The sequence below is a fragment of the Dreissena polymorpha genome, chromosome 1 (genome assembly GCF_020536995.1).
Source record: "Dreissena polymorpha isolate Duluth1 chromosome 1, UMN_Dpol_1.0, whole genome shotgun sequence".
Taxonomy (NCBI): Eukaryota; Metazoa; Mollusca; class Bivalvia; order Myida; family Dreissenidae; genus Dreissena; species Dreissena polymorpha.
The window spans coordinates 115,488,552-115,509,009 of record NC_068355.1 but is presented as its reverse complement, the minus strand read 5'-3'; the positions used below and the strand labels follow the sequence as shown (position 1 = coordinate 115,509,009).

General features: G+C 34.2%; 1 protein-coding gene across 1 annotated transcript; it reads left to right on the top strand.

The window, feature by feature from the left end:
- Positions 1–2,343: 2,343 nt before the first annotated feature.
- Positions 2,344–3,726, top strand: LOC127845820 (neuropeptide S receptor-like). The gene has a single exon (XM_052377009.1). It carries the CDS (start codon positions 2,344–2,346, stop codon positions 3,724–3,726), a length of 1,383 nt encoding a protein of 460 aa, XP_052232969.1.
- Positions 3,727–20,458: the final 16,732 nt, after the last annotated feature.

Sequence of the window (20,458 nt, the reverse complement as noted above, 5' to 3'; positions counted from 1 at the left end):
AGTGTACGGATGGCAGAGGCATATCTGCAGCACCGCGCTGATATTAACTGATCTCTTTAATGTCTTTCATTCATGTTAAAGGGAAAAAGAAACAATACTTGACTGATTAATTCACTTTATGCACTTGTTCAAATTTAAACAATCAAAAAGTCATGTGGCATAGGACCTCATTTTTATGCCCCAGGATCGAATGATCGGAGGTGTATTGTTTTTGGCCTGTCTGTCTGTCTGTCAGGTATGTCAATACTAAATAAACTTTACGCTGAAGTTTCTTTAGCTAGTTACAACAGAGACACGTTAAGCTTTTAAGTTCCTGTTATAGCGTAAATAAATAACAAAAAGTAGAACTTACCTGGGCATCATTTTTCTCAAAGCGTTGCATCATTTTTCTCAAATCGTTTACAAAAAAAACAGCAATAAGGTGTCAATAGTGGGAATCTAAGTAAAACAATAGGCATTATGTTGACGGGCAAGTTTTTTTTACTATATCACCGCTTTTTACGAAGGATTCCAAAATAGTCGATGTATCACGGTTGATACCGGAGATTTTGATTTTGATGTTAAGAGTGATCTCCCGGCAATAGTAATTTACGCTGCAATTTGCGCTGGAATTAGGTTTTTTTAATACTGGTTCCCCTTTCGGATTGTGAACTATTTATAATGGCGGTGTATGCAAAACCGAAGACTAATTCTTAATTAAAGACGCACTAGCAATCGACTTAAACAGTAATTTAGATCCACAAAGATATTAACAGCTTGTTAAATTTAGTAGCAACATAGTCAAATGCACATAGTTAAACAAAGAACGCCGTAAGAATAAGCATTAATACAAATTCCAAAAGTTCAACTGCAGTTGTCAATAACACACAAGAAATAAAGATATATATGAAGTAATTATAAACTTATCAACATGCGACATTAAGATGAAATGTTTGCATAGCAAATGTAACTAGGCAAAATGCAAAGACCATGAATCAGAAAGCGTATGACAGTAGTTAAAATGAGAATGTCATTTAACATCATGCATGGACTGGCGGATATTCCCCTTCCATAGTTATGACAATAATTATTACGGCAGGGTGTTAAGTAATGTTATCAGTTAAGAGTTTATCACTACAAGAGCGCATATGGGTGTGCATAATTAGTCGAGAATAAAATTAGTCCGAATTTCAGTATCTTTTAAAGTGACCGCAATATATTCTTATTTTTTATATTGTGTCATTTAATAAAAAATCATAATAATAATACGTTTGGATCGTGATGGAAACCTTAACAACCATTTAAGAACGAGCGTTACAAATAGCATGTAGGTATGTAACACCCTTCATATAACAAATAATGTATCGGCCCCACAGTACTCTTAGTGCATTTCAGTCAATATCTAAGTATTTGTTGTGTGTGTTAACGTCCGTTTCATTACTTCATAACTGTGGCAAGTACAAGGCTGAATAGTTAAAAGCATGTTATACTAGGCTATCTGTTGTCTTCGCACGTCCTTTGGTTTATATTAAGTTTTCTCATACCAAATTACAAACGAACATGCTATTTACTTTTAGGATACACGACAGAAAGTGAGGTGGAGGTTATTTACAACATACACATATGTAGTAAATGCATGTAAAACGATGCGTAGAATGTAACATCCATAAACATGAAACGGATGCGCGTAGACTCAATTCCACTACGAAATTAGTTTAGTGTCTTTATAATTTTGTCGTACCAGATGTTTGTACAATACCGGGCTGCAATATCGTGTTATGTTAACACTATCAAATTATGTGTTTCAGTACTATATTTTTTGAATTAACAGTTCTTACGATGCATGTTGTAATAATATACTTTACAGATATTTAATACAATATTATAGTGCCATAGTTAAATAGTGTACATTCAATATTAATCATATTAATTAATATTGGTAATCTTCTTTCACCACCAAGCATCAACAACAAACATTCAATCTGTACATCTTTTCAGATTTGTCAATTTTTTTAAATCACTTTGACCAAAAGATACTTAATCCTTTGTTTTGACTATTGTATACAATTAAAAATAAAAGATGTAAACAAATCAGAATCGCGAAAGAAATAAGAGTTTTTGTTCGTTTTTGCAACTAGTCTTCACATTGTACACATACTTTATTCAGCGTAGGGTGATGTGTCTATTGTTTGTTTTCTGATTTGTTTTTCCCTTGGAAATGCAGCTGAAATTTTACTTATGGTTGCGCTAAACAGCAAAGGACCTTATTTTATGTTTATGTTTGTTTTTGCACCGATTGGTCACATAATATAATTACTTTATATAATATTGTTATTTTCCAGTTTTACAAACATCGCATAAACCATGAGTGACGACCGTGTCTTTCCGGAATGTGTAACCAATGAAACACGGACCAACTGCTTCAATGTCGCTTCGAACTCCGTCGTTTCTCATAATCAAGAAATATGGACTCCTGTCGTTATCCAACGAGTAGTATCCATAGGGGTCATTATGATTTTCACGCTCATTGGAAATACTACAATAATTCTGGTATTGTCATGCAGCAACTACAGGAAACGTAATAACAGAATTAATATATTTATAATTAACCTAGCCGTTGGGGACTTGATGGTTTGCTTTGGAACAATGTCGACGGAAATCCTATTTGTTGCATTTGGAGAATGGGTTTTAGGGCAATTTGGATGTAAGCTGTTGACCTACATCCAGGTTGTGACATTATCAAGCACAACATTCATCTTAACGGCTATGGGCATTGACCGCTACATGGCTATTTGTAAGCCATTAAGGTTTACGATATCAAACTCAAGAGCTCGGAGAATGGTGATTATCTCGTGGATTCTCTCTCTAGTGGTGTCTATTCCTCAATTATTTATATTCGTTCAGACGGTTGATGATGTCAATCCAGACAACTCTGTCAAATATGGATGCCATAGCAAAGGATATACGGCTCAATGGCAGAGACAGCTATACCTCACTTTCATGACAGTATACATTCTCATTTTCCCTGGGGTTGTTTTGTCATTTTGTTATATTAATGTGGCCAGAGTTGTTTGGAAGCAAGGTCGATCCGAATCCTACTCAGCAAACGGAGACACATCATTAAGACGGTTCATAGTGAACAAAGGAATAATATCTCTGGCAAAGATGAAAACAGTGAAAATGACGTTTTGTATAATTATTACATTTATTGCCTGTTGGACGCCTTACTTTGTCACAACGCTTTGTATTGTATACGGTGACTTGCACATTCCTCAAGCTGTTTTAGCCTTTGCTGAAACTATTGCTTTACTCCAAAGTGCCGTTAACCCATTGCTGTATGGCTTATTTAACATTAAATTATTTAAAGGCTTAATGGATATATTTTGCCCACATAAACAGCAGTGCAATGTTAATGGACGCTGTAATAATCCTCGGGGCGGTTTCCTTTTGTCTGCCACGGAGGATAGACGACACTTTAATACAGTGAACCCATCCAAAAATTTGGTTAAGCCCAGTCCTAGGGAAAAAATCTCACAATCAGGCACGTCATCAGGTGAGGGATCTACGGACAAGGCAGGATCGTCAACAAGGTCGCATGGAGGTAGCTGTATAGTTTCCGAATCAAATGTGAATGGTTTCAAACTAAGGGTGCGATTCATGGCTAAAGAGCCTATTCAAGCGCATGATAGACATGGCAGATGCTTATACCCCGGCGAACGAAAATGTGATGAAGAGTGTACATTATAGTTATACAGGGTGTGTTGGCTGTAAGAATATTTGTTCATGTATATGACTTGTTCATAAAATGTGAAATGTAAGGTTAAAATAATATCGAGTTAAATTGAACTGATAGACGTTTAATTATTTTAATTACAAAAAAAACAACAAATATATATTTGTTTTCTTTCAAGTATAGGTTGTAGATATAAAGATTTTTTCGGGAAAAAAACCGGCTTTAAATATTTGTGTGAGTAAAATGCAAAAACAAAAAAAGAACCTCGTTCTGAAAAAACCGTGCTTATTCACGCATGTTAAGTGTCATCCTTGAACACATATGCATTTTGCTTCTTTAGAATATAGAATAAGTCCGATCAAAAGCAAAACCCGATCTAGAGAGAACGTAATGTTCCAGCGAGCCTGCGAGAACTACACAGGTAATTTGGGACGAAACTTGCCGCTCAGGCATTAAGAATGAGCTTTAGCACCGCTAAACAACATGAAGCTAAAATATCTTGTTTTGATGTCATGCTTTTTCGCTTATACTATGTATAAAAAACGAAAATGAGCAAGTATGCTCTTTACATTGACTTCTATCGACTCTTTTCGGAAGAGTGTTGTGTAGGACTTATCATAATTAAAACATTTCATCTTATGTTTTAGTCAATAATGTCAACGGAACGGATCGAAAGTCAGCCTGTTCTGCCTACCTACCTACCTACCTACCTACCTACCTACCTACCTACCTGCCTGCCTGCCTGCCTGCCTTGTGTGTAATCATCTGGCAGGCAGGCAGGCAGGCAGGCAGGCAGGCAGGCAGGCAGGCAGGCAGGCAGGCAGGCAGGAAGGAAGGCAGGCAGGCAGGCAGGCAGGCAGGCAGGCTACCTACCTACCTACCTACCTACCTACCTACCTACCTACCTACCTACCTACCTACCTACCTACCTACCTACCCACCTACCTATAAATATATCGGTGGACATTTTAAAGCTGAAACAGAAGAGAATGAAAAAATTACGGAACTCTTAATAAACGTTTTTCATCAAGATGACAAACTTTTTTGACTGATGGAATTTAAATTAGTAGTGAGACATTGTCTTAGGAATGCGATATGAACAAGCACCATGTTATATTAAAGGCTAAAACCCTTCAATCTAATAAAACGAACATTTTACACGAACTAGCACTATCATTTTGAAAAATCAATTGAAGACTATCCAATTATTTCAGTTTAAGTTTCTGAAGTATATTTTGTTCTTCAATTTATTTTGAAATATGTGGAAAAAGTTGTTTACGTGCTTGTCGTCATGCAGTACAAATTCCCCTTTAAGTGCTTATATCTTGAATGGCGGCCCAATTCTTTTAAGGCTGTTTATTGCGTCATGTCATTTAAAAACACGCCCGTAAAGAAAAATGATTTGTGTGTAATCATCTTGTAGGCTTTTTTTTCATTGTATAGTAGTAATAACGGTATTGTTCGTTATTAACCACATATGCTTCTTGCAAACAACAACATCACACAATTTAATAATGCTAAATGCAAGGAAAAACAAATGTAAAATAATATTAAGTCACAGTACAAGATAATAAATATATGAATACAAAACTATACATCAATACATTAATAAATAAATATATAACTAACCATCTAACTAACTGACTAACTAACCAACTAACTAACTAACATAATAAATAAATAAATAAATAACTCACTAACTAACTTACTAACTTACAAACTAACCTATTAACGAACTAAATACTAATCTACTTACTTACTTACTTATTTATTTACTTACTTACTCGTATTTACTTACTTACTTACTTACTTTCTAACTATTTATATTGGCATATGGATCTTTTTAATCTCAATTTGTACATACACTTATACATAAAACAGAACAAAAATTAAGACAAATATTTTGAAACAAACAATATTCATTTCATGCATCACAATACATCGGGAATGATTTATACATAAATAACTAATTTCAGCAGGGTGAAATGAAAGGAGGATTTTGATATCACACGGTGATACATAGCTAAAATTGATATCCTCCGGAAATTAAATAAGTGCTATCATAAACACGTCAACTTAGATCTTGCTGATATTGCTTTTTGACAGCGTCACTGGTAGTGTATTTTAGGTTCGGGCGAATCCGATAGTTTTTAACTGTATACAATACATATAACACAATTGTCAAATATTTTGTTAATTACATGAATTGAGTATACTGTTTGCTTAAACAGTATAATAGTACAATTATATACAATAATACAATATTAACTACCCATAAACTGAATTTTTATGGTTAATTCAAAATCTAATATATTTAAAAGCTTGCTATAACATATTTGCGTTATATTTGTAGTCAAAACAGACAATCATCACATTGATGTGTTTACTTGAATAAAGTAAATTGTACTCGCGGTTGCTTCTTTTGTCGAGAGCTCATAACCACAATTTAAAAAATGTTTACAGAATGAAATAATAATATGCAAATGATACAAATTTGTCTACACAAAGAAAAAGTGATGTTGAAATCGTGTTCAATCATATTTACAAAGATATACAGGCATTAATGTACATGTGTGTACATGCCAAACGTTGGTTCAGATTGTCTCTCAGCTGCATTTGGTATTCATATTTGAACCATTTTGTAAAGCGATCGTTATTCCTGGCAACGCACATAAACACTGAGCAATTATTGGGGTATTTATATCTTGGCTTATGCGTCTTTACTTGTTTTTTGTGTTATAATAATAGTTTTAAATACTGTTTAAGTACATTAATAACATGTTTGATTAATTTTCTCACGGACCTCCAATTATGATTGAGTACGATGGACAAGATAATGATACCATTTTTTTTATGGAGACTACTATTTTCATGTGCAATTGTCATTACACGGAGTTATGGCAATTATTGACCATTATTAAATATCCCAATCTCTGTAGTGGACACTAAATGCGTTATATACAAATGAGCCTCGCTCTGTGAAAACGACAATTTCCGCTGAACGGGCTTTGCGCTACGGAGAGACATCCATTACACAGAAATTCCATACCAGCAGAACGTGTCATCCCTGATTCGCCTTGGCGGACTGCATCGGCTTATCTGGGACGGCAATCTACGCACATGCATAAAAATCCCTTTTCTAAGAGCGCGGTTAAATATTAACAATGGCGATCACAAAAATAAATGAAGTTAAATATTTGAGTTGACAAGGCTTTTAAATAAAAATACATGCATATCAGTTCGATATATTAGATATACTTAAACAATTAAAAAATCTGCAAAGTATACCGACATGAAACTAGTACTAGTAGATCCGCGCAATACGGGATAGTCTAGTTATTTATAAAAAAAAAAACTCATGCGGTGTTTCTCGCCTTAACAGTAGAATTGTGGACTCAAAAAATGCAGTTTAAAAAAAAAGCAATTCAGATAGTACTGTTCGATTTCCAAAGTATGTTGTCTTAGTATTAATTTCGTAGTAAATGCACCTTTAGGTATATACATGGTACACTGTCTTTAACGTTATGTCGACTACATGTTATTCATCAGTGACAGTTGCCAAACAAAAAAGCTCATTATGTAATGTTAGCTCTTACAAAGCCTACACATTCAATTAAAAAAAGGAAGTTTGTTTACATGTTGTATTTAGCTGACGGTTACTCTTTAAAATAAATCTTTGGAACATGTTTCCGCATGTTCAATGTAATATTAGTCGTTTTTATTACAATATAATCATCCATACATGTTTTACAATTAACATAATACAGAAATGCAACTAATTAAGCTTTTTTGCGATGACACCCCGTCCCTTTTGGTAATCTCTGATAACTGGTCGAAATGACTTCACAGCGATATAACTAGAGAGATTATACGAACAGTACACATACAGTCTAAAAGTGAATTATTATTAAAATGTGTATACACGGCAGGGGCGAAGTTTCGACCAATATTGTTAACATTTCACTTTTTGTTCCTAGATTATATAATGAAAGTGAAACATCAGACAAAATTGTAAATTTGAGCGCTTAATTCTTACAATTGACAATTTTAATGTTTAAAGGTACCGTTAACCAGATTGACGAAAAACAGAAAAGTTACAATTATTAGTTTATATTGATTTAAATAACACGACTGGTATATTACTTTACTTGAAAAAAGTTAATATTGTCAGTATATTACGTAATAAAACTTCGCGAAGAGAAATCGAAAGTACATCACGAAAGTAGGTGACATAATGATATACACACTATTAATAACGCAAGTAGATCGATCATTATATAAATAAAATATATACAAATCACTACGCATGCACAATTTGCATTCCAGGGTATTCCACGTGACGATGATCAATCTACTTGCGTTATTTATAGTTAACTGGTAGTTACCTGGTACACGTACCTAGTACAATGTAATTGCCAAATATACTGAAAATATGAAAACTTAACATTTTTTTTTCAAGTAATGTTATATATCAGTCGTGATATTGTAATCAATATGAACTAATAATTGTAAAAGTATAAGGTATATTAGAACTTTTCTTTTTTTCGTCTATCTGGTTGACGGTTCTTTAAAGAATTTACAGCGAATTAGGACAAATAACACACGCTATGATTTGATGATTTGCAGTACATGTTATTCCTATTAAGTTACTGTTAAGCTATTGACATGTGCTTTTGTTAAATCGTAAAACACTTAACTATACATTAAAGTATTAAATTACATATCAGACCTACCATCAAATAACATAATTGTCATGAATACGAAAACCAGCGTATTTCATTAATCTTACATGATTTCAAGGCAAGTAAATTACATAAAAAGCAGCAAATGCAAACACATACGTGAGCAAGTTTTATATACGAACTTTAATGTATTGTATTAACAAAACCATAAAATTGACAAAGATTTTTAGTATTAATTATTTGAATAACCGATGAATACACCCACAGCTAACGTGGAAAAACACAAGTAAGGTAATATTTCCAATTAAGATAAATCGATCGCATGTTGTTTTATTTATATTTGTTGTATGTAGTTTCACAATGTTAAAGCTTCTAGAACGCTCAAAATCAACGAAAATTGCGTTAAGTATTTCGTAAAATAAAGTTAACTCTAAAACAAGAAATGTTCCTTATAGCAAAAGCCACAATTTCTACGCCAGATGTGGTATGATAACATAGATTTTTGTCGATACAAAATGCTCGTTTTTATTTATTTGTGACGCAACTAATTCCATTTTAATTTCCCGCGAATATATCTATTCATACGACACACGAACACCATGTTAGTGTTCATATGTCGTATGAATAGATATCGTTGCGGGAAATTAAAATGGAGTTGAATACGAAAACAATAATAAAAACGAGCATTGTGTATCTACAAACATCTATTTTACCAGACCACATCTGGCGTTGAAATTTTGGCAATTGCCATAATAAACAACGATTATTAATTGGTTAAGCTTATTTTACAAAAAAATGTACGAATTTTCGTTGATTTTGAGTAGTAATGTTACTTTAAGAAATAAAAAACAACAAAGTTTATAATATTTCGCCCGATTGGTGGAAAAAGGTACCATGTGCCTTCTAATTTCAATGTCACATGGTACCATTTTGCACCAAGGGGGCGATTTATAGAAATTGGTTGCTATGGAAACGAAAGTAAAAAAGTGTCTTTATATTTAATTCCATTTGAATGCCTATTAGTGAAAGGCAAATGATGGATGGTATAGGATAATACAATTACAAGACGCTTATTGAATTCTATTTTACAGACGGAAACAATACGGTAACTTGTTGTGTTGTATTGGTTTCCACACCTTTTTGAAAGATTTGAAACATTTTGTATAAAAAAGACAATATTTTTTTTGGAATTCTCCACATGTTTTTGAAATCTAAGTCACAACTTTAGGTCATTTTATGTTGTTGCTGTTACTTACTAATCGTGTTTTGTCAGAAATCTACGAATTATTTTCGACCTAGTTACAGAATCTCAATAAGGTTGCGCATATCATAAACATCATATCAGCATAACAAGACCCAATCATTAATATATGTTGATTAAAAGGGCGTTACACCAGTTTGTTTTATTTTCCTTATAAATAATGTAATTATTAGTTACACGTATATGAAATAATTTTGTCGAGTATAGACAGAGGTACATCACGTTGACCATAAGACGTACTGTAATGTATTCACTGTTATTACGTTGAGGAAAAATGACTAAAATCAACATACTGATTATTGGCGTCGCACTGAAGTGAGGTAACTAGTATGTAATGCTTTTTTTTCACTTATGGGAGGAGAAGTTATTTTACGGTTCAATGTATATATTTTTTTAATGTATTCAATACAAAGTAACATTTTTTTTGCGGTAAATTCAGCCTGTGTGAAAGTAATGCGACTTATATTTCTATGTAGAATCTTTTAATTTTGAATGTGAAAGAAAAAGAAATAGAAGAAGACGAAAAGGAAGAATACAAAGAAGAAGAAGATTAAGATGATGATGATGATACTTATAATGATGATTATTATTATTTTTGCTGGCTATGTATAATAATTTGCAAATAGAACAGGACACATCTTGAAACAATATATACTGAGTAAATGTTAATGTGTATCAGTAAAAGCTAAGAAAGAACATAAATTAGCTTTTTTTCTCTGCGTAATTCTTTTTTCATCAACTCACATCAGTTAAAAAGTGTTGCCTCAGTGTTGTGTCTTAATACTAATTATAAGATACATGTATTTTGTATAAACATATAAAACACGGAAATGCTACCGAAAAACGAAATGCAAACAAATTGATGGACTTAGAGGAAAACATGAATACTCCGTACACATTGAAATGCAAACAAATCTATGGAATTAGAGACAAACGCGATTAATTAGGACACATTAGCACTATGTATACATTTGTTTCACAAACATACCTGTTAACATGATGTACCAAGCTGATGTGTAAAGTTGAATTAATCTTAAGTACCTTAAAGAGCTTATTGGCGATTTCAAGGCTTACCGTGACCTGACCTTAATTCCAAGCGAGATTGAATGCAATGCATTACAAAAGGGTTCACTTTTGGACTGTTCGAACAAAGGGCTATGTAAAACTGAAAATGTTTGCATGTCACTTGAAACGTGAGAATATGTTACTTTGGGGAACAAATCAGATCAGGATAGAGAAAAGCAACGCTTTTTTAAATAAAAAACGTGCAAAATATACATAAAGAAACATGGTAGTAATTGTTAATAAGAGAACCTTACAATTTTGAACATACATGTGCTGACAATGAGAAAATATGAAGTCGTACCAACACATTTTTTTCAAAAGTTTATTGTGCATAGTGGTTATTCTATTCAATTTAAAGGCTGTTAAATACAATTGATACTCGTATATATAATTTTCAGGATAAAGATAGAACTTTTTCGCTAACAAGCGTCCCATTGGGTAGTCGTGCACAACTGTTTCTCAAATTACACTCAATACTCACTACTGATTCCGGGTATTTGACCAAACCACCTGCCATTACCGCTTTTGCTCGCTGGCAAAACGAAGTGAGGTCGCAGCTCAAGACGACAACGACCGCGCAGTTTACTGGCAGTCACAATTATTGATGCGACACTTTGACTATTGGAGTAAATATTTCGATCAAGTTGGCGCAAATTGGAACAACTAGACAGACATGGATTAAATTATTCAAAGAGAGAGTGCGAGAGGGAGAGGGACAGGGAGAGGGGCAGGGGCAGGGGAGGGAGAGGGTAAGGGAGAGGTAGAGAAAGAGAGTGAGATGGAGAGAGAGAGTAAAAGGAAAGAAGAACAAGTCACGTGAGACGACCTAGATCATGGATGCATACAACGAATACATGCCTGCACTCAAGCGCAGAACACCAAATACGGAACACGGAGGTGAGGCACTAGATGAAAGAGATCAAGGAGGTGTTGTCTGAATAGCTGCATTGGCAAAGAGATTGCATCATGCAGCAGCAAAATATTTTACAGCATCCTAACGAACCTATCAAAGACCAGTCAGCCCATGGCCAGTGTTATTGCCGACGCTGATTGGAACTGAGAGTGCAGCTGTAAGGAACGCGTTGACTGAATACTTCGGCGACCTCGTTTACTTCGAGCTTCAATCAAATCCCAGTTAATTTAAATCTGCCATATTTGATGCAGAGGTAAAGCATTCAGTGCGCAGTCAGAAGTAGGAAATTCTTCGCAAAACGTCCCTTCTGAATAATTACGGCGGTGAAGCAAAACCTGTGGCAATGACGGCAATATGGAAAAAAGGGCCAAAGGATTGAATCCAGTCTCTTTGATCCCATAACCGAAAAATGAGAAACCTCGAGCTGTGCGAGAATTAACGCACATTTATATTGATCCACCATCCCAGCAAAGTAATGTTACACCGATTGAAAAGTAATGAGGGCCGACAAACCTATGGGAAAAGAGCAGACTGGATTCAGAGCTGGGCGGAGCGCAGGGAGACATATATTCAACTACTGAAATGAATCATCAGTAGCGACTTTTAGAACGTTTTACTAGTATAAACATATTTCATAGCAACGATCGGTACATAACCGTTACTTACAATAAAAAGCTAGCTTACGGACAAATATAAGTTACAATTGCGAAGAAAAAAAGGCTTAGGGTGATCTGGATATTTATAATGTGGTTTAATTGCCTGCCAGAACAGATACAAAACAAAAATATATAAGGAAAATATGAATTGTTAGTCGGGCCCGAAAATAACGAATAACTACATGTCATTTTCGTGTTAATAAATTATTTCTGCCTGCTAGACAGCGCCGTATGACAAACATGTCCATACGAAATGACTTATGAGATATGATTGGTCGGGTTTATCCAGTAAAACTTGTTGTATAATTGGATACCATTTCTGTATGATACTCATGGAATTCGGGACACTGGGGAGTTCAGATACAGTGATTTTGTGTACTACTTATAACGTCATATATAAAAGCACTTGTTTTAGGTTGCAAATACTGAATGTATATACTTTACCTTAAACCTAACTTATGTGTTGTTGATATTTTTATGGTAATTGGGTGTTTTTGACTTGCCAAAGATTTGAAGAACTTTAGATGCATGTCTACTAAAACACGCATAAAAATTGACTCGGAACAAATAGATTTATCATTTATTGCTAAGTTATTGCGTTTCAACAATAACAGTAATTTACAATAGGAAACAAAATATTAAAAGGTAATATCAAGCAATCAAAGTTTATCCACAAAAACGGCCTTTTTTGGAAAGTTGTGGATAATTAGAATGTATGATTCCATTAACGCAATGAACTCGTAAAACTTTTCCGTAATTATTATAATAAACACTGTGTAATTTATTAAATATCTTTTTCACAAAAAGCACAGCCGGTTGAACAGCTACCAAACTGACTAAACTAAATAAAGTTAATCATACATTAAAAACAACCATTGATTGTAAATTATAGGATTATATTTTACAATCTAAAAACAAACAGTAAGTATATTTTTTACACGAACTAAATTTACTGAAAATCATCAATCCGAACTACTGGGCGCTTCACAAATGGCAATCGTATTTGTTTACTGAAATAAACAGGTACTGGTTAGACATCATCCATAGCGAAATTGACTTGCGTGATGCTCAAACCTCTGACCTTTCGTTTTTTTGCGAACATTTTGCGAGAGTTGTCAGAAAATTGTATTTTGCAGTCGGAAACGTGCAATCAAAAACGCACAGACAATAAACTATAAAAGCAATACGTATTGATTTTATTGATTTGCACATACTTATTAAGGTAAACATCAGTCACGTTCTGCGGTTTTTATGTATGATCCGTATTCTCATCTGTTTAAAATGCATATTTTAAAATAATGTATAATGTGTGTTTTTCTGTCGATAACCGCTTTAACACGGAAGAATATGACGTGTTATATTCACCAGCGGAGTAATACACAATATTGGGCCATTTTTGGAAATGATCACGTTTGACACCACCCCACCCCCTCTTTGATTGAATTTTAAAAAAACATGCGTTTTTTTTCTTCAGTATCGATTGGCATAGATTGACAAATCTCTACTGGTTAGTTAACCGTCTGAGTAGATTGGACTGGCTTTACGAATTGGTCGTATTGTTTAACTAGTGAAAAGTTTACACACAATAACAGGAAAATATAGCGTACGATTTTATATTAAAGTAATCACATACAAAACGTTCAAACCAAATGTATGCGTTCTGTTCCAACGGACGTCAAATAAAATGAAATGTGTACCATGCGTTCTCCTTAAAAAGAGCACACCATTCGATACAAAAATCAGTTCTAAATAAGTTTGCATTTGCCTTACAATTTATTAAGCTGTATCGTTTCTACTTTTCTTTAAAGAGGCAATGGTAATTCATGATAGCTATGCTGAAGAAGGTTAATTACAGTCGTTTATGCTTTCATAAATATCATGGCGTCTTTTACACTATGTCAAACAACCAATTAAAGTATAAAGAATACATCAAACGAATGCGTTAGAAAAAAAGCATATACATTATCTTTGCAAATGCTAACTGAGTATTAGATACTTAATCCACAGTTTGTCAGCATTCCAAGCGTGCGAAAATGTTATAAGGCTTAGAAATAACAACCTGTCAAGAGCTTGAGTTGCTGAAATATTGTCCAATTAACCAATCCAAAGAGACTCCTTATCTTAAATGAAGCCAATTGTAAAAAGATATTCACATGCGCGTATCGTGTTATGTCATAGCATACTTGCATATAAATGTATTGTTTCTTTCTGTCTTTTAACTTCGTTATTAATTATTTCCGTTTATAACAGTATTTGCTGCAAAATAGAGTAAAATGCGTTATCAGAATTTCAAAAACATAGCAAGCGCAAAAAATATTGAATTGAATTTCAACGATAATTACATATACAATCATGCAGCATACACACAAGTGAAAAAACATAAGTTATAAACATAAACATATGGTTTCAACAATCAACATTTGATCTAATATGTATTTGTTTAATTAGTATCCTCGAGTCACCTGTTTCGTTCGCTGTAACAAATAATCGGAAAAAAAATATCAGATTACATACAATAAAGTCGGGAAAAAATACGTAAAGCAAGATTTATTCATAGTCCATCAATTCATTTATTGAGATCGATTAATTGCTTCCACTTTTTGTCCATAACTATGTGATTCCGCCATGAACGCATATGAGGAAAGTTGTGTACAGTATCACCTGTTTCGGTCGATTGACTCCAGACCTCAATGTTTGGGCGAGGGTGATCCCAACAGTTATATTTAAATAATAGTGACTGTAGCAACCACATTTCAAAGTTCTTAAATCGGCGTTGGTGGTTTTTGTTTCCATATCATCAACAATTTAACAGTTTAAAACAGTCATGGAATGTCTGTTTTCAGAATAACAGCAGGGAGTAAAATATATTGGCAACTATAAAGTCAATGCATATAATACAGTATGATATGCTTCCCAGACTTTCAACAGAAAACTGTTATACTTATAACTAAAAGAAATACAGCGACAATAAATGGTTGCAATTTAATACAGCTACTCCTCCACTGCGATGTGACATGGACAGCAAAAGCAATCACCTCTCCTCACAATCCGTTGAGGACAACAAAACTGTAAATGTGTCCAGTGACCACATCCCTATACATCACACTTTCCAATTTTGTACATATAAGTGACACACTATTGGTTGATTCAATAGGCTGGAACCTTCAACAAACAACACTTTTTATAATCCTCATCATCGGTTTAACCAAAATAACTTCTTTCAGAGACTGGAATAATTTGAAGTCCAGAAGGGCCTGTTGGGAATTATTCGTCAGTTTGGATACTTCAGTTATTTATTTTTCTGTATTTGTAGCAGATACTTTCCTCTTTTTATTTCTTGTCCGACTTTTTGTAACAATTTCTGCCTGATTCTTACTTGAATTGACATTTTTGTGGTGGTTTTCCTGAGAGTGATGTATTCAGTGATAGCCTGCCCACCAACAGTTGCACTAATATTTCTCATCTCTATAATAATGTCCACATATTTCATGTGTCTGCATTCCATTTGCATCACAATAAAGCATGTTGACATGTATTTGAGCAGGTGGCAGTTAATTCATGGCCATCATGTAACTCAATGGGCTCTGCATTACAGGAGATCGACTTTTAGCTTTATATACTGTTGCTGGTCTGAATTGGGATGAAGCCACTGCAGTTAGATCAGATGGGAAAATACCAGATTTTTTAAATGCTGCCTTCAGGTTATCAAGGTACAAAGCATGAGTTTATGCCTAACATGCGAGAGAGCATATGTTGTACCTTGTAATTCTTGACGAAGGATTCTTACGAATGAAATTATAGCATTCAGAGTTGAAAATACGCTGGTAAGTGGCGCAACAGCAAACATCAAAGGGCTGTTAATTTATGGCTGATGTTGGCTGGTAGGACAAACAATATTAGATTATGCTCTTTTGTCCAGTTTATTAAAGGCAAAGCGATGTGGGACTTGTGGCCATCTTTCAATATTTATATAGGTTGATCTTTGTCTCTCCCCTGCACATATTTGAGAAAGTGGTTTTGTAGGTAACTTTCAAAAAATTCTCTGTATGACCATCCTGTGGGAGTAACTGTACCATTGGCTCCAGGTATGCGTCCTTCCAGCAGTTCCTCCCTCATGCGTCCGCCTTTGAAAACGAAATATGGTGTTATCTGTGCTCCTAACGCATTCCCACAACCATTAACGGTGGAAGAAGCAGATCTAGCTGATGTTATAGCTGGTGTTGTGCTTTCAATGCAGAAAATAACGAATGGAGAAAAATGTTCGGTTTGCAGGCCCTTTTCATTATACATGTTTGTCCATCAAACTGTGTTTCAGGAGAATATTATCAAGTTCTTTGAAATACGTGGTCACCACCTCTTGGCAGGGTGCTTTAGCCATAGCAAGCGATACAGCTCTTGGCTTTGACACGTTAAGTTCTTGTCACCGTTTCATGAAAGTTTCAAACCATTTCATGGAGAAAGGATCTTCTTTATCGCGTTTGTGAATGCAAACTGCATATTCAGAGGCCATGTTAACTACTTCCTTCCTCGTGTAGCCATATCCTACACTAGCCATGAACTTTAAATCGCCCCATTGGCGCCAAAAGGTACCAAGTGACATTTTCATAGTTTTGAGAAAAACGCGTTTAAAGATTTGTAAGTCTATATCAAATTAACTATAGACAACTCATGACTATGATTGTTCCTATGCTTAGATTTAAATACAACTTTCATGCTTGCAAAAATTGAACACGTTCAAGTTATCAATAAGCGATAATTGATCAATTATGTCATATGGCTCCTTTTTGCATAATTCATTATTAAGGCAAACAACATGCAAAAAGGTACCATAATGCACACTTGGGTCCTTTTTGCACAACTATTTATTTATGTTGTATTCTAAAAAGGTACAATAAGGTACCATATGACACATGGCACCTTTTTTGTACCACACAAAACTGGAATGAGAAAATGATGATTATACTATATTAACAACAGATAAGTATAAACGTTCATAAAGATGTAAAAGTAAACAATTAAAGTATTTTAAAGGTTAAAAAACGATAGCATTCTTGAAAGTTAACCTTGCAAATGTCAGTTTTGGACAAAAATGCAAAGAAACCCATAATATGGTGCACATTGTCAAAATTTTTCACTTGATATCAGTATCTTCCTCATCCGACTCCATAGGTACAAAATCCTTATCCGTGCTGCTCGTCGGTAAGGACTCGTAATAAGAATGAAACTCATCAGGAATGATTTCTTTTGAGCATAACTTAACAAGGTCATTTTCCTTTTGAATCGATATTGGCAGTTTTGTGTCGTAACAACGCTTTAAATCTGACTCACACGTTGGCCAAGTGTTATGAATGTATTTCTGTTTTCTTGTTGTTTTCTGTACTTGAATTTCCAAAATTTGGTTGTCTCGTAAAAGCTGTAGTCAACAAATACTGATCTTTGATTGTCTCTTCGCACTTGTATCCACTTGACCTTACGCCAGTTAATTCTTTCCAGTGACTGATGTTTTCAGGTTTGTAAAATTTTCTTCACAAAGTCTTTGAAGTCCATGACATGATTGTATTTCATTGGTATAGTTACATATGGCTGTGAGATATGAGAGAAAAATGACTTATTCTCCTCATGTTATTTTTCTTTCAAATTTTCAATTTCCTGGTTTTCTTTTTCCATGAAGTTTCTCTTCGCTTATTCATTTGGACGAGTCTCTTTTTTGTCTTCAGCTTCTTAATATTGAATTCTGAATCAATTGAATTGATCTCATCTTTGTTAGGATCATAATTTTAATCATAAGCACTATCATCATGATCTGATTCATTATCACTTACGATAAGTTTCCTTTTCATTGGTTGTTTCCTTTTTTCTACCAAGATCAGCTAATGTAATATCTTCAGAATCTGTAGTGTCGGAATCATTGCCTTTTGTTTGAGTTGCTATCTTAGGTCCAAACAGTTCCTCTCGTGTAAATGTATAATAAACTTCTTCATCGGACCAAACCTCGTCTTCTTTCTGTTAAGCAAATACCACCGTATAGTGAATACAATTATTATACTGTTTAAATAAAATAAAAACTTATTCTGTAAAAACTGTGAAATAGCAAGGTACATTTTGTAACGTTTGCACATTTAACGTATGTTCTTCTCTTGGCTGCTCCAATAAATAAATTACTACCATCAATGATAGTTTTAAAATAAAGAAATCAAATCTTTCAAAAATGATGCAAGTATAATATTGAGTATTCAGTTTTCATTGTTTTCATAACTAACTGGTATATGAATTTAATTTGACAATAAAAATATACTTACTTTTTGTTAATAACATGTACAAAGTCATATGTATAAGATCTCAGTATTTGTCTGCTCTCTTCACTCAGATAATCACCAAATGAAGGTGCAAACACTTCACTCTCATAATTATCATCTGCTAATTACAAGACATCTTAGGGTAACAGGATAGTTTTAGTGTTTTTCCCAGGGGAGCAAAGGGGCATGGCGCATTACTTTCAAAAAGGGCATTTTAGCGCGCAGTTAAGGCAAAAAAGGGCAAAAACGTTCCCTGAATACATGAATTACGGGGCAACATGTAATCGCATCTGAAGCAGTTGTGGAAAAAATAACATATAAACAAGCACATTTAATGGTAATTTATGTATTTAACTTACTATGATTTATATTAATATATTTACCTTGCAATGTACATTTGAGTTCCATGCTGTTTCAATAAACTGTACAGCACGACAAACATAATAAAGCAATATATGCATATGAATCTAATTCTACACAGATCCACTAACATATAAATGAAACCATGTTGGTCTTATCCCATTTTCGAACAATAATCTTGCCAGATGTTTCAAATAACAATGCGAGTATATTGATCGCTAACAATATGCAAACACTCGTTTCCGTGACATACATCCACCAAGTAGATTACAAATAAATAAATAATGTTGTTGCTATCTAAAACATTTTTATGCATCGTTGATTATCACAGACATTTCATTAATTCCTTCTTAATGTATAATCTCCATCGTTAATTCGATCGTTTACGATGTAATTTGCCATTTTTGCCGAGTCGCAATTTAATTCTGTATAGTCTGCCATGTTGTTCAAATGTCAAATGATGTAAGCGACAGGTGCGCATAGCAACGTTAAATCGTTTACGCGATTCGCATTTTGTTTAATTAGTATACGTCTCAGTAATTATTTCAATAATTAGATCTAATTATCTTAAAGACGAAAGCGATAGAGAATAAATTTGTGTTTTTAAATGTAATTATGCGTAAAAATATATGTTTTGATGTAACTGAATAATGCACGCAATGCACAATTGCCACGAGAATAACATCGAGTTTTTCATTAAAAGTCTCCGTAGTAACGATTTTATCGTGGAAGGAATACACATAGCCGACCGAAAAGTGCGCTTGGTATAACATAGCCTCTGGCAATATCGATTGATACTGACACGGGGTTATTCACGCATGATTAATTCACAGCTTTGGAGCAATCTACCTTTAAATCGAGCACTGTAATAGATTAAATCTGCTCAAATAATATAATCGATTAGACGTTGACGTCTCTCGAGTAAATCAAGCACAGTCAGAGCGTCACAGACAATCAAGGACGCTGATTTTGCGGACCAAGTTAGATCGTAGGGCAATAAAGATGTTATCGATAAGGGAGCGTGGCAAAATTTGCCTTTGAAAAGATGGGCGCGTGGCGAAATTTTCCTTTGAAAAAGGCAGCGTGGCGATCCGGGAGGGCGGCGTGGCTTTTCGCCACGCTAAAATGGCCTGGGAAAAACACTACGTTTGATAGTGTTATCGGTGTCTGGAAAGTGTATTCATTGTTGAGGCAAAATGTACAACATAAACCAATTGATTGTTACCTGCGTCTGCTAAGTGCATTCATAGTTGTCCTTAAAAGTACCACCTAAACACATTTATACTTATAAAAAAATGGAAACACATTTATTTCATGTCTGCAAAAAGGTACCATGTGTCATAAGGTTTCTTTTTGCACTGGTATTTATTTAAATTTCCCACACACCGTTGGTGCAACTAAGTACCATGTGTCATATGGCACCTTTGTGCACAAACAAATGTTGCAATTTTCACTTGGTACCTTCTTAAATTGTCCTATGTCTTTGGAACCGTACAAGCTACAGCTAAGATAT

What these genes read in the sequence shown, in the direction of transcription:
- LOC127845820 (XM_052377009.1), top strand. Translation starts at nt 2,344, where the DNA reads ATGAGTGACGACCGTGTCTTTCCGGAATGTGTAACCAATGAAACACGG.